The sequence below is a fragment of the Pteronotus mesoamericanus genome, unplaced genomic scaffold (genome assembly GCF_021234165.1).
Source record: "Pteronotus mesoamericanus isolate MK-2021 breed Mesoamerican mustached bat unplaced genomic scaffold, CSHL_Meso_final contig_202, whole genome shotgun sequence".
Classification (NCBI taxonomy): Eukaryota; Metazoa; Chordata; class Mammalia; order Chiroptera; family Mormoopidae; genus Pteronotus; species Pteronotus mesoamericanus.
This window is the reverse complement of record NW_026555086.1, coordinates 5,136,345-5,151,598: the sequence shown is the minus strand read 5'-3', so window position 1 is coordinate 5,151,598 and position 15,254 is coordinate 5,136,345. Positions and strand designations below refer to the sequence as shown.

At 50.0% G+C, this 15,254-nt stretch overlaps 1 protein-coding gene across 3 annotated transcripts in view; it reads left to right on the top strand.

The window, feature by feature from the left end:
• The first annotated feature begins 12,988 nt into the window (after nucleotides 1–12,988).
• The window catches only part of TOX3 (TOX high mobility group box family member 3), a 98,948-nt gene continuing 96,682 nt past the window's right edge, over nucleotides 12,989–15,254 (top strand). For all 3 annotated transcript variants that reach the window (XM_054570328.1, XM_054570329.1, XM_054570327.1), the window contains exon 1: nucleotides 12,989–13,089. In XM_054570328.1, the coding sequence (XP_054426303.1) occupies nucleotides 13,003–13,089 (87 nt within the window). In that variant the 5' untranslated portion in view covers nucleotides 12,989–13,002. The remainder of the gene's footprint in view (nucleotides 13,090–15,254) is intronic.

Genomic DNA, 15,254 nt, shown 5'->3' with positions numbered 1-15,254 from the left:
TCCTTTTGTGATATATGCATATGTCAAATCATTGCGTTGTACACCTAACACTTAGGCAGTGTTATATGTTAATTATATCTCAATAAATCTGGAAACAAAACAAAAATAGGCACAGAGCCTGAGCCTGTCAGCTGTAGGCAGCCCAAAAGAGGGTTCCATGACTTAGGGGCTGTGACCTTTGTTGTGGGGCCCCCAAGGGGGACCTTGTACGGCGGAAGAACGGGGGCTGATCTGTCGGGAGAAAGACAGACCCGAAGCGCACACGCAGAGAGAAACAGAAAGTGGAGACAGAAAGAGAGGGAAAGATGAAGAGCACGGCTGCCGGTTGGCAGCCTGCTTCCCATGAGGTCTAACTTTGTACCCTGCCCATTGATTTTGTGAGTTTGTCTGTAGTTTTAAAATAAACTCTTTTTGTTTTTTGGCTTGAGCAGCTGTTATAGGCTGAACCTTGTTTCCTGCAAAATTTCTGTGTTGAAACCCTAACCCTCAGAATGTGACGGGATTTGGAGGTAGGGCCTTTAACGAGGTGATTGTTACTGGGTGCCACCCCTTCCTTCTCCCCCTCCCCCAACCAGACTGGTGTCCTTAGGAGAAGGGGAAGCTCAGGGCACACAGAGACACTGAGAGTGTGTGAGCCCGCAGAGAAGGCCATGAGAAGAGGCAGTAAGAAGGTGGCCATGTGCCAGCCAACGAGAGAGGTCTCGGGAGAAACCCTCTGTGCCGGAACCTTGATCCTGGGCTTCCAGCCTCCGAAACTCTGAGAAAATAGATTTCTGTTGTTTAAGCCCCAACCAGCTTGTGGTATTTTGTATGGCGACCTTGGCAAACTAATGTAGCAAATTTAAATGGCTTCAGTGAATGTAGCAGAAAACTTAGACTTAATTGTATGAAAAGATAAGAATATATGTTATTCACATGTTGAAAAATCAGGAGGGACAGAGCTCCAGGGGTGGTTCATTCAATGACTCATGACAATGTCAAGGGTCTATTTCCCCGTGTTTCTGCCCCACTATTCCCATCCCGGTATGTCAGCTTTGACTTCAGGCTAGATCCTTTCATGCGGACAAGGCCGGGCAACAGTTCCAGCGATGACGTCGTCCAGAAGATGACATTATTATTTATTCTTGAGAGTTTATTTTCAAGAACAAGGAAACCCTTCAAGGCCCCCTGCCCTCTTTTGCACATGTCTCAGCAACCAGAGAAACGCATCCCAGGCAAAGAGTCAACTAATCACTGGCCATGGGAATGGGGCCATTGTGATAGGATCTAACCTGCAGAAACGTGGCCCCGTGGAAGGGGGCAGGTGAGGTCCACACAGAGGGAAGATGGCTAAGCAACAGAAGGAGGAATGAGCTCACAGACGGTAACCAACGAACCCTTTTACCGGCGCCTCCTAGACAGCAATCCCAGGGTAAATTTCATAGCAAGTTTATCACGGAAAGTTTTGGCAGGTGGGTTCCTGAAACAGAGAGAGCTTCTTTAATATCATGCCTCTCATCTATGGATCAATGAACATATATGAACACAAGCAAATACTAAATGAGTTTGGATTTTCATAATCCTACCTAATTCACAAGTTTTGTAGGCATTCTGTCCTTTGCTATAGGTAACAATTTTACACACACGAGGAACTGTGGCTCAGAGACTTGAAATGATTTGTTCAAGAGCACAGAGTATTTACTCCTGGATCAGTGGAAAAAGGACTGGAAGGTACATGTCAGTGAGTAGTGGTTGCTTAGATTCGTACTGTAAGGCAGTCACATCAGGAATCTAGGTCAGACTATGAGGACCCTGAATGTCAGAGGGAGGAGTTTGAAACTGAGAAGATGTATAGTAAAGTCTTAATCTGAAGAGTGATATGATGCAATGATATTTTAGGAAGGTTGGTCAACCACTGGTTTCCAAAAACAGTTAGGAGCTGGCTTAATTAAGTAGCATATCGAAACTAGACTCAATTTGGGATTCATCTGTTTTCTTTCACCAATGTATATGGAACATAAAGCCTGTGGGAGGCCCTATATTCAGCAGTGGGGTCCTGGGAATGAGCAGGACAGACAGGGTGCCTACCCTGCGTCAGTTGAAGTCAGGGGATCTAAATGATTAGGCCAAGCTCTACTGCAGTAACAAATAAGTGCTGGTGTCTCAAGGCTCGACATCATAAACATGTTATTGCTCATGTAAATTCCGAGGCACGAGTGGCCCTCCTCCATCTTCTATATGTTATCGGAACACCTGGCTTCCAAGGACACCATAGTAGGGCAAGATATACATATATAAACACACACTCGTATATAGAAAGAGGATGCATACCAGCTCTCAATTGTCTTAGACTGGAAGTGATGCATATCTGCTCACAGTCCATTGGCCAGAACTGGTCACATGACCCCCTCACCGAATGGCAAGAAAGGTTGGGAAACACGTGGTAGAGGGTGGGGCAGCACATGAACATTTGATAGACAGTCACTGTCTCTGCCACAGGATTTTATAATAAATGACCTGAGATAAAGATGTGTTTCTTCTTTATTCACTTATAAAGCTCTACTATGCAAGGATTGGTTCTATCAGCATCATTTTAATGACAACTTCCTCCATAAGGAGAAAAAGTATCATATTAACCTTGCTTTCAGACTGCTGGTATAAAGAGACAATGGAGAATAACTAGTCAATACTAAAGAAAGGTGACATTTTTATTTCTTTGCCTTGCAGTGATGCAGTTGAAGGAAGAGATCTCAATTTACTTCATGGCTCTTTTCTGTGCCGCTTTTGTGTCCTTAAGCAAGTTCTTTAACCTCTGAGAGCCCACTGCTTCAACTTAGGAAAAGGAATACTGTCTACTTCAGACAGGTGTCATGAGGATTGAAATAAAAAATATATATATGCAAACGTTTATATTGCATCGCAACTGGGGCACAGCATAAACTCATTAAATGTTAGATGAGTCTGCTGTGTATGAATCAAAGCACATTTGCGATCCTAACACCCAGCCATGTGCCCCGTGCCATCCTCCACGTCGCCTCTCGCAGCAAATCGAATGCAGCTGCCTGGCCTTCAAAACTCCACTGTGCTTTTCTTCTCACCTGTCTCCTCCCTCCCCCAATCCGAGCTTCTCACCCCACCAGGTTTATCTCTTCAACACTCACTCTCCAGCTCAACACTAGTACCTGCTCTCAGGAATTTTGAAAAGTCTCTAAATTTTGATACGTCTTCCCATGTCCCTGATCTCATTGTTTCAAAATATTGGACTCCCCGCCTTCCCCACCAGACCATTTCCGGCAGACAAATCATCCTTTCTGGCCCATTGACCTCAGGCTTGGCCCTCAGACTTGCTTTGATCAATGAAAAGCGAGCAGAAGTGATATGAGCAGAAGCTTTGAGACCCCTAGCTTGTTGCCTCTCTCTTCTTCCTTTCCCGCAAGGCCAGATGAAAGCTTCTCTTTCAGCTCTGGTCCTGACATGAAAACATGGAATGGAGCAGTACCTGGCTGGAGGCAGACAGGAATGTGCAGGAGAAATAGTCCATTGGAGTGGGAACCCACTAAGATAATCGGGATTATTTGTTACTACAGCATAATCTACCTAAGAGATGGCTGATACAACCCCACATTCCCACACATATGACCTCTTTTTTTAAAATCCTCACCCAAGGATGTGTTTATATTTTACAAAGAGAGCGTGTGTGTGTGTGTGTGTGTGTGTGTGTGTGTGTGTGTGAGAGAGAGAGAGAGAGAGAGAGAGGCAAGAAACATCAATCAGTTGTTTCTTGTACGTGCCCTAATAAGGGATCAAACTCGCAGAGTTTTGGTGTAGGGGATGATGCTCCAACCAACTGAGCCACCTGGCTAGGCCTATGACCTCTTCCCTTTAACAACTGTGCAAAACCTTTATCCCCTAGGACATTTTTTATCCCTCTCACTTCCCCCCCAATGCTTTCTACTTTCAAATGCCTTCTCCATGAACCTTCCTCCGATTATCCTGATCATAAATAACCTCTGCCTTCTCTAAGCAACACACGACATATCTGTAATAATATCCGTAAATCAATGCTTGCTGACTACACTAGGGAGGGCAAGCTTCTCCTATGGCACCGGTTACAATATTTCACTATTATAATACTTTCTCCATGTCTTATAATGTCTAGTGTGGACATGGATCATTTTTTCCCATTTCTGGAACCTTAGCACCACATTCCTAGAAAGACATAGTAAAAATTTGTTGGGCAATAAATCAGTTATCAGTTCTGGATAAGATGGAATAACCATCTTCTACGCTCTCTCTCCCACTGAACGCAGCTATACACTTGGTACTTCAAGCACACAGTGGGGACTCACTTGGAGATATTTCTTGATTAAGAGAGCTCCGTCTTTCAGTAAAACAATAGCTGGTGTGTGTCTTTGGGCTGCAGAATGGGTTTCTTTAAGTCAGTTAAATATAAAAACTTCTGAAGCTCCTCTTGCTGGGCCTGAGAATTGGCCAGGCCCACAGATGTTAACCAGAAAGTTGGACCTTCACGGCTGTCATCTTGGTGTTGCCGTTGGCACCATCAGTGTGTGTCCGACGAGGGTTTGCAGAGCTCCCTGCAGGTGCAGGGCCGGAGCATCCCCAGCGAATGGTGGGGAGAGGAGAGAAACAGACTCACAGATACAGCGGACAGGCTCACAGCTGTCAAGGGGAGGGCGTGCAGGGCTGGGTAACAAAGGTGAAGGGCTTAAGCAAACAAACAAACAAGCAAACAAAAAACCAAAGACAAGAAAACCTCATGGACACAGACAACGGCATGGGACTACCAGAGGGAAAGCGGGGTGGGAGGAGGGAGCAGAGGGCAAAGAGGGATAAACGGTGGTGGAAGGAGACTTGACCTTGGACGGTGAACATGCAATACAGTGTACAGACGATGTGTTGTAGAATCGTACACTTGAAGCCTATATAATTTTATTGACCGCTGTCACCCCAATAAATTCAATGAAAATTCAAAAGAGGGAAATATAAACAAAAAAGTTGAGGAGAGGCACCCGAGGAAGACCCAGGGGTCAGAGGGAAGCGCGGAGGCAGGACGCCCGCCATTCCTGGTGGAGTGCGCGCACGCCGTGGGCGCACCTGGGGAAACGGGCCTCCTTTCACAGTGAGAAAGATACTTTGAGAAACAGTAGAGGGTCCTTCTTTAAAAAACAAGTCAAAACAAAAACAGCTACTTACTCCCGGGGAAAAATAAAAACAGTTCAAGACATAGTAGCACTGCACAGACAGGACAATCCCTGAGTGACCTGAGGGGGGAATCAAATTTGGGCGCTGAGGCCTGTGGACACTCGCGGCCTGGGCTGTGGGCGAACAGCGGAGGGGCCGGAAAGCGGGGAAAGGACGCAGCAGGCGGGGGCCGGGGCCCGCTGTAGGACCTGCGACCCACGTTAGGAGGGTGTCACTTTTTACTAGGTTCCACCTCGTTCCAAGCGGGTGCCGTTCTGAAGAGCCTTCTGCCAAGGCGGCCTTTGTTTCCTGCCCGCTCGGGGCGTACGGGGCGTGTGGGTAGGGTAAGCGGAGGAGGGTAATGGCAGTGCTATTTCACTGCACAACTCTAGGGGGCACTGCCCAGGCTGCATTTACGTAACGGGAGTTGTGTTCTCCTTTCCTACCAGTAGCTGTGACAAAGAGGGAAGGCGGTTTCAGCGAACTACTTAGCAAGACCACCTATCTGATTTCTATGATCTATTCAACCACTCTTCAATTCCCAGAACCCTAGTGCAAAATTTATTTTTATTTATTGATTTTTAGAGAGAGAGGGAGGAAGGAAGAGAAAGAGAGACATCAACCCACCATGTTACCCATTTACACACTCATGTGCCTGACTGAGGACTGGCGTATTGTGGGGGACGTTCTAACCAACTGAGCTACCCAGCCAGGGCTCAACATTTTTAATATTCTTTTCCTCATTGTGGGGTCGACAAAGGACACACTGCACAGATAAAACTAAAGGATTTTACCTGCTGGCCTTAAAAAAGAAAAGCCCTTTTGCTAACCAGCCTCACTTTCTTTTCAGAAAAGCACAAATCCTCTAATCTAACTGGTAAAACATTTAATATTTTGAATATGTGGCTTTCATGACCATCCAAAAGTCAGGCCGCCTGGACAATGGGAACTGCCAGACTATTGTTCATTGGCCACAAAGCCATGAGGTGGCTCTTTCTCTTGGGTCAAGAGGTCAAGCCCCACAGCATTAATTTTGCTGAGTTTCTTTGTTATAAATAACAAACAAGGTCATTTATTTTCATTTTTGTGTTTCTAATTGCACGCATCCACTCCCGAGGAGGATGAACTCCGTAAACAGGTGGCTGGAATGCTAGGGAGAAAGCTTGAAACGGTTCCAGAAAACAGGGCATGTCCCACTCTGGCAAAACAGTTTGATGAGTTAGAGATTTTGTCACCGCAGGATGCGCACCTGGACAATTACCCGAAAAGCAAACACTCATCTGTTTGGCAAGCGCAGATCTATGTAAATTAGGGGAGATTATTTTGCTGCTAGTCCTTGGCTGTTCTGTGATCAAACGCAATTGTTTCCCCTTTCTTAAGAAACGCGATCTTTATTGCACTCCGTTCTTTTTTCTGTTATTTATATGATTTTATTATCCTACGGTTATTAAAAATAGCATGCCGTATAAATTAAGCCTAGAAACACGGGTGCTTCTCAGAGAAAGGACTTCATCAGAGGCTCGTAGGAGAGATGTTCATGTGCAAGGGTACACAGATCTGTCACGGAAGGGTTTAATTAATACCTTCCTAATGATATTCTCTTCTTAATGCCCCTCTAGCTGTCCCTTGGTGAAGCATAAGGAATGAGCGGAGCCCCCCCAGCCTAAGCGAGCCCAGGATCCTCAGCTGTTATGGTTCGGCCAGTGGTCTTTGTGGGCAACCCCGAGGGCCCCGCTTACTAGAAACCCTCTGGGCTTCCTGACTTTCCCTCCAATACAAACTCCTCCCCCATCACTACCTTTGTCTCTTTTTTGGGGAAAAAAATCTTTTCCACTTTAGCCGAATAAAAACTCCCCAGTATTTGTTTCTGGACTGTAATTATAAACTTCATTGTACATTTTTTCCTGGCTTGGATGCTTATCTCGAAGAGTTCAGTGAAAATAAATTGTTTTTATGAAAGCAGAGAAACCATTTGATAAACACGCTGTCTCTGAAAATTGTTCCTGCAAAGAGGTCATTCTTTCCCTGTAAAAGAAATAGAATATATTTCAGAAAACAGGCAGGACCACAGTTGAGGATTTCTGTGAATACAGGATTTTTTTTTTTTAAGGCAAGGTGTAAACACGCTGAAAATTGCACACCTCCTGACAGCGTTGAGTGTATTGGTTTTTAAAACAGCTTTATTCCAGAGTTACTTAGGTCACAAGCGAATACTTGCTGCTTTTCATATCTTTGGGAATTAATTCTCAGCTCAGTACTTTCTTGCGACTATGATTTTGGGGGTTACCGTTCCACAATTACTATATATCTGTCAAAACCGATGGGCGGGACTATTCTTCATAAAAGTCATAGTCAACTGGGAAAATGATTCACTTTTCTAGAGCTTTACCTGTGCTGGTTGCAGAGATCGATATGGCCAACATGAGTAGTACTAATATGCTACATAAGTGAATATATATTTATTATCATGTATGGAAAGTTTGCTTATTTTTTTTTCCCCACTTGCTCCTGTTTTTGCATTTTCTCACCTAAGTAAAGATATCAGGATAGTCCCCATTTCCAGACCAGAAAAGTTTGCATCCATTGAAATGAAAACTAGCAATGACAATGCTTGGGGACCACTGCCCCCCCCCCCCCCCCCGCCAAGCGCCCCCCCCCGCCCCCCACCCCCCCCCCGCCCCCGGCGTAATCGCTGTGTGGAACTCTCTTCTGGTGATTAGTTTTCAAGCCCGCGCAGGAGACTTGTAATGGGGGCCCCAGGTCGGGACGCTTCCTCCATAGCATGTGTATAGTCACTGTTGTGAGAGGCTCCGTAGGTCCTGACTTGATGTTATCTGCCTGCGATTTAGACTCTGAATGTGAAGAGGTGATCCTCTGGCAGGAAACTCTCTAAGTTTCACAGAGATGAGTCGGGCAGATACTAAGAAGCCCCGCTGGAGAGAAGCGCTAGGCTTTATGACATGAAGCCAAAGTCAGATGGAAAACCAAACATAAGACGTTTTACCAACATAATGCATTAGCTGTTACTATGGGAATCGATGAGAAGAAACTTGAGTAGCTCTGGCCTTGTTAATTTCCATTTGGAGTTGCTGTTAATTTGGCTACATTACACATTGCAAACAAGGATCATAATATTTGGATAGGACTTTTCATCACCAAAACTCAAGAAAATTAAACCGTATCTAATGCTTAATAGTATCCTCTCCTCATCCGGGAAAGCAGGGCGCAGAGGAGTTCAATAGACCCCTAGAAGCCCGGGTCCCAGGAAGGCCTTTGGTGATGACTCAGCAGTTTTACTGCAGTTCTCATGGGGACTTTCGTGTTTAATTTGGAGCCAGATAAAGTACAGAAATAAAGTTTTCAGAGTTTTGTCAAAATGTGATATAGTTTCCCCATTACAGTTTGTGTATTTTATTTCTCATTTTTAAGAGATTCTTGGATGACACTGGCTATTCAATGAGAAACACCAAGCTAGTAAGACAGAGTTTTGACCCAAATCATATAAAAACCCTCCAGGGGTTTTCTTATGCCCAGAAGTTGTACTTCGGTGGCAGGACTGATTCTTGTGTGTTCTTCGAAAGCAGTAACTGGTAGCACTGTTCAGCATCAACTATCGGCATGTTCCAGATATGTCCCTGGAGAAGTTTCTTCAAGTTGAAGGCTAGCCTAGTACAAAGGAAACCTCTGTTCATGGCATTTCAGAAACAAAATTACTGATGGACTGAAAAAAGGTGACACCCTTAAGATGACAGATAGCATGACAGTTACAATTGCATTACATTTTTTAAGGCATCATTCTAAAGTTTTTAATGGGTGGTTTTCCAATCCACTGGAACTCTCAAAACGAGATGGCATTCCGAATGCAGTGGGGGGTTTCATCAGATCAGTTCTAAATGAAGCAACACTGGAGTGTGAATGCGAACACAGGACCTAAACCAGCAGACTGCAAAAGGCTCCCCGCACCGCCCCCGCCCCCCCGCCCCATTTTGTTTGTGCACATCCGAATCAGAGGTCCTGGGCTCGCCCTTGTGGGACCTTACCTTAACCAGTTTCCCTGGGAAAGATATTCCACTGTGAAAACACTGTTTCTCCCCTCTCCGTTTCCCTTTCTGCCTTCTCATCTTTCCTTTCTTAAATGAATATTTATTTATTGCAAACCACTTAAGTACCAAACATGGTCCAAGTCTCTTGGGATACAGTGGTGACCTGGGTGGGCTCCGGGACAACGCGTGCTGCCCACCTCCCTGGGGCCTTCCTTCACAAACACCAGGGAGGCATAGAGCCCAGCTTCCTGACCTCTACGGGGATGTGGCTTCGTTGGGATTGTTTCTCTCCCTAGTATGGCTGAGTGAGGACAGGATCTCTGGGTGAGTGTGTGGGACGAGGCACGTGTACGTGTGTGTGTGTGGAGTGTCCAATTCTTAGTCTCCGTTGAGGGTTTTCCTTGTGTATCCTTTCTCCTTCCCAAGTGCCTCAAGCACTGTCTGGCACAGTCACCCCAAAACAGCTGCCGAGTGCCTGGAGACCCACAGGGTGCAAAACCAGGCAGTCGGTGGCCTTCCCAAATGCCCTGCCTCTGTCCTACTAATTTCTGCATTCTAAGGCCCTCAGCATACGTATCTTAAGACGACACGGTTTCTTTCCCCCCCTCTCCTTATTCAAGATCTACAACCTGATTTTTCCTAAATGGTCATCGTCATAAAATATTCACTGATGGAACCGGTTTCTTCCCAAAGGCATTTATTTGCATCTGAACAGGGCAGGGGGATTTGAGGGGTAAGGCTTTCCCCAAACAGTGGCCAAGAGGTGGTATCAGATAGGATCCCCTGGAGTTTCCTGGGGCTCTTGCTCGGGTTTCTAGGCTCCACACAGAGTGTTCAGGGCAACACGTGAGCCTACGCGCAATTCCGGTCTTGCAGCCGGCGGGGTTTCCACTGCACATATTTGTATTACTCATCCTCCAGGCCTGATGACAGCGACAGGTTTAGTCTCTCTGTGACTCTGATTAGCCTTTCCTTCTTCCTCTGTAATCAAGCTCAGATTGCTCCCAACGCAGGACAGGTGGAGCAGGTGAGGAATGTAAGTGTGCCTGGAAAATTCTGCTCCCTAGTCTTTTGGGCTCCTTTTAATAACTCTCTGGGGGGAAAAAAATTCTTTTTTGGTATCTCAGAGCAGCAGGCTGCTCCTCTCCTGTGGCCAGATGCTGCACTCCACACCATTGTTAAATAGTAATAGTGAAACTTAAAAGATGTTCTCTTGCGAGACAACAGGTGGCCACTGCAACCTCCGGCTCTGATTGGTGGAAAGGCCACAGGCGCGCCCAGCGGCCCAGAGAAAGGGCCTCCACTTCTGCGTTTCAAGAACCTGCTCAATGGGGTGTTGTCCTGATAATATCTCAGCTCACTGCCAATTTGTGCAACCTGCTGGGCCATTAGGGAGCGCCGCTGGGTTGTCAGCGTTAAATGGAGGCTTGGGAGGGGAGACCAAAGCTTTTTTGGGGGTGGGGAGGGTCGGTGTCAACCCAGAGACAATGTGAGCAGTTGTTCCGTCCCTGAATACACACTGCTCTCTCCTGCAGTCTCCAGGCACACATTTCTGCTAAGAGAAGAGCAAATACACACACTTTCACCTAACTGAAGTTTATTTTCCTTGCTTGGTTCCAGAAAGATAATATTGGGCCAAGGTACATACACAGGTGACACGGAGCCCCAGTGCCTACTCTGGAGAAAAGAAGCAACAAAAAACCCATGGGACGTCTGTCTGACAAAGTTCAGGCCCTGGGCCAGCGAAGTGCGATCCTGGGGGAAAGTGGTAGCGAGTGTCAGCAAAAGTATTTTGTAAATGTCACCCTTCAGGTACAGGTACCTCCTAAATGACCAAATTGGGGAGGGGTTGTCTGGGCAACCTTCACCCCTTTACCCCTTCAGTCCTTCTGGTTGGTCAAATAGTTGAAATGACACACAGAAGATGAGCGGGAGAAAGTAAAAAATGTTAACACATGTGCATGGGAAATTCACCGAAGCATAAAAAACCCCCAAGGACGGTGAGGTAACATTGGGTACATATGACGTTTTGGACAAAGGAAGGGGAGACAGTCAAACACTTGGTAAGTTCTTGCAGGGCCACCCAGAGACAATGGGACAGACTTTTTGCTTGGATCCTCCCAATCTGCCACCCTTAATTCCTATGTCCCCAGGCCACTGTGCTGTTTCCCTTCCTGAAGCATGTATTTTCCCCCATCTGAACCTCTTTAGGCAGGTAGGGGGTAGGTAAAAACACGCTTCCTGAGTTTGCTGGGCTTTAAGTGTTTTCAGTTCAAAATAGTCTGCACGCTCTGGGGACAGGGCAAATCTCAAAACCTCTCCCGAACGTCCTGAACTAGTGTGCAAGTCCCTTCCTTCGCCAAGGCTGGGGGCCAAACTCTCCAATGAACCCGAAGCCATCAAGGGGGTGGGGGTGGGGGGAGATTAAGTTTACAGAAACAGAGAGGAATGAAGAGGGGGTGGGTAAGCACAGTATGAAGAAGTTAACCACCCGGAACCTTTTAGGAAAATGGGGACATTTTCTCTCAGAGCAGTGAACGATCCGCCTAGATCCAGTTACGCAAATGCCTTCCTAATACAAACAAGAGCAAAGAAAACACGAAGGGAACCGACACGAGGCTTAACCCGGGAAGCCTCAGGTCTGCGTACCTGTGAAAGGTCAGGCCCCGACACCCTACCCACAGGTGTAGGTGGGGTCCCAGCTACGGGGAGATACGCGTGCAGGTTGGCTGCTGCGTTAGGTGCCTCCGAGCAGGGGACGAAAGTGGGGCTGCGCAGGGAGTAGGGGAGGGGAAACCGGGGACGGGCACCCACGAGGAGGAAATGGGGGCGAGGAGAGGAAAACGGTGGGAAAAAAAGGGTGGGACGGAAGCGGACGGCCTGTGGCTGCGGAGGGCAGGAGCTAGGGTCCGAGAGAAGAGGTGGTCGCAAAGGCGGGGGAGGGCCACACGGGGCACGGGGTCGGCGACGGCCGCAGCGGCCGGGGGAAGTAGGGACGGAGGAGCGCTCCGAGGCAGCGGGGACAAAGAGGACCGGAGCGGGAAGAGGGGCGAGGTGGGAAGAGCAGGGGCCCCGAAGAGGGGGAGGCCGAGGCGCGGGCGATGGGGAAGGCGCGGGCTGCGCGGGGCGCGCGGTGAGCGGCGAGGGGCCGCGCGGGGCAGGGCCGGGCGGGGCGGGGCGGGCGCGCCCGGAGGCGGTCCGGGCCGGGGAGCGCACCGGCGGGGCAGGCGGCGCGCCAGCTGCCCGCGGTGGGAGGGGCGGAGCGGCGGCGGCGGCGGAGGCAGGAGGGGGAGAAGGAGGGGAGGGGCCGGGCCCCTTGTCTCCGCGGCTCCTCTCCTCAGTCCGCCCGGGGAGGAGGAGGAGGAGCGGGGCCAGCCGCCGCCGCCGCTGTCCCAGCCTCGCCCGGCGCACCTGAGCTCTCCGCGCCGCCCCGGGCCCGTGCGCCGCGCCCCGCGCCCCCGCGCCGCGCCCCGCGCCCTAGGCGCCCGGCCCGCGCGCAGCGCTGCCTCGGTGTCCCGGCGGGGCGCGTCCCCTGGGCCGCCTCCCGCTCTCCCGCGGCTCGCGTGGCCGCGCCTTTGTGTGCGGCGGCCGCGGCTCCCGCGGCTCCCGGGCTCCTCGGGATCCGATTGCGGCGCTCCTCCGGCCCGGAGTCCTGCGCGCCGCCCCCCGGACAACCCCGACCGGGCGCCCCTGACGGTGGATCTAGCGGCTTCGAGGAGGCGGGCACCCGCCCCGGCGAGCCCCAGCCTCGGCCCCTGGCCCCGGGCCCGGCTCCGGCATGGATATGAGGTTCTACCCCGCGGCGGCGGGGGACCCCGCCGGCCTGGACTTCGCGCAGTGCCTGGGGTACTACGGCTACAGCAAGGTGACCGGCCCGGGCCGGGGGGGCGGCGCGGCGGGGGCCACCTCCCATCCCGGGCGCGCCCCGCGCTCCAGCCTACCGCCCGCTGCACTTTCTTTCCCCTCTCCACTCCTTTCCCTTTGCTTCTTCATGTCTGTCCGACTCTGCCTCTTCCCTTCCTGCCCCCTTCGGCCCCCACCCGCCTTTCCCCCTTTTTGTCTCTCTGCCGGCACTCCCCTCTCTCTGCCCCTCTGTCCTCCGCCTCTCCTCCCACTGTCCCCCTCGCCCCCCCCCCCACCCCGCCACCGACTCTCCTTTCCTGCCCCAAAGAAGCGAGGAGCAGCCCGAGACTGAAGGGGATCTTGCGTGTGATTCTTTGTTGTTGTTATTAGTAAACACGACCTTAGCCCCCCCTTGGGGGGTGCGCAGGAGCCCCGGAGCTAGCGGTCGGCTGACCTCGCCACCCCACTCCCAGCCCCTCTCGCCTCCCCCTACGCTACGAGAGCTGGACCCCGGCCCGCCTACCGAAGGAAAGGAACAAACTTTTGAGCGTGCCCTGGATGGGGGGGGGGGGGCGGTGAGTGGTGGGACCCCCGCAGGTGGCTTTCGCTACCCGCTTGTAGGGCGCCTTGGACCACGGAACAGAGCTGCCCACTCCTCTCTGTTAGCACTAGTGGTTTCTCATCTTTAATTTTTGGGGGGAGGGGTAAGCTTCGCTTTTGGGGGAGATTCAGGTTGGAGACCTGCACGCCACGCCCTGGGGTACCCCACCTTCCCCTGCGCATCTTCGAGGACCGAGCGTTTCTCGTGGCCGAAGGTGGATCTCGGAGGGTGGCCGGCGCAGCTCCGAGGGGCGAGTTGGTGCGGGAGCCGCAGCCCTCCGTCCAGGGCGGCGCAGCCTCGCGGTCACCGTCCTTCCCGACGCCCGCAGGGCCAAGCTTTGGAGGGAGCAGCACCCTGAGAGCGATATTCAGAGAAAGAACTGTGCCCCGGATGGCTAGTGCCTTTTGAACGTGGTTTTCCTTTCCCCTTCCTCCCCCTCCCGTCTCCCACCCCCCTTTTTCTTTCAAATGGTAGTTTGTTTATGATTGCTAGGATAACAGAGGAGGAAATAAAGAGTCTGTCCAAAGAAAGGTGCCACACAACACTAATGAATAAATAGCAGGAAGAGGAGGAATTGTCTGGCGAGTGAGGAGCAGCTTGCTGTGCCCCGTGGCTGTTCGAGCCTCGTGTTCCTGCCTATTTGTTTATACTCCGTGCCCAACTCCAGTGCTGAAGTTTGTGAAAGACCTTTGGGGTCTCTCTTCCTCACCCCGTGTCATCATCGCCCCGTGCCTGGCACCGAAGGGCCTCCCCGCAAATGTAGAAGGAAGGGACATTACTCAAATGTGTTTTAACCCTTTGGGGTTGGGGGCGTTCATGCGCTCCAAATTCCGAGAGTGAGACTTAAGCACAGAAAGAGAAGGCCCTGTAGCCAGAGTTAAGGGTGAGTGTCAGGCCTTTGACTTTGACTTCACTCGGATTATTAAATGTGTTAAAAAGTCCCCCGTGCCTGCTCAGTTAGGGACTGGGCCGCCTAAGTAAGTACGCAGTATTTCTGAGACCCCCCACCTAATTGTTCCAGGGGGGTATTATTTATCTCCCTACAACCCGGCCTGTGCGCAAGCCAGCCTTGTGTAACTGGGCAGGCAGGCTCTTATTTTGGGAAGCCATTACCTTGCCTAATGTAACTCCTCTCTCCGATTTAAGATCAACACTCGAATGACACCAAAATAGAAACCTTTTGTACTAATCCAGTCACTGCGATGCGTGGCCAATCTCTCTGTTCACTAGGACCCCAAGGGTGCTTCAAGGGACCAGAGGAAATTGTGGGTGTTTTGTGTGTGTCTCTTTTCATTTTTTGAGAAAGGCTATTTTGAGTCCATTTAAACTCAGAACATTTATTTCAGGGAGGGTGTAGAAAGCTGAAAGACAGACATTATTTATTGAGATGCATGTTTAACTTCAGGAGTGAGAATGCAAGTTGGTTTACTCTCGTATTTTCTGAATGCAGCTGTTTGCCTGAAATAACTTGGTTTCTTGGTAATTCAGCATTCTGGTCGTCTGAAGTGCTGTGTGTACCCAACTCAGGAAAGGTAGACACAGCGTTCAGTATTGGTAGGAATCAAATTGTACTTATTTTAAGGCTT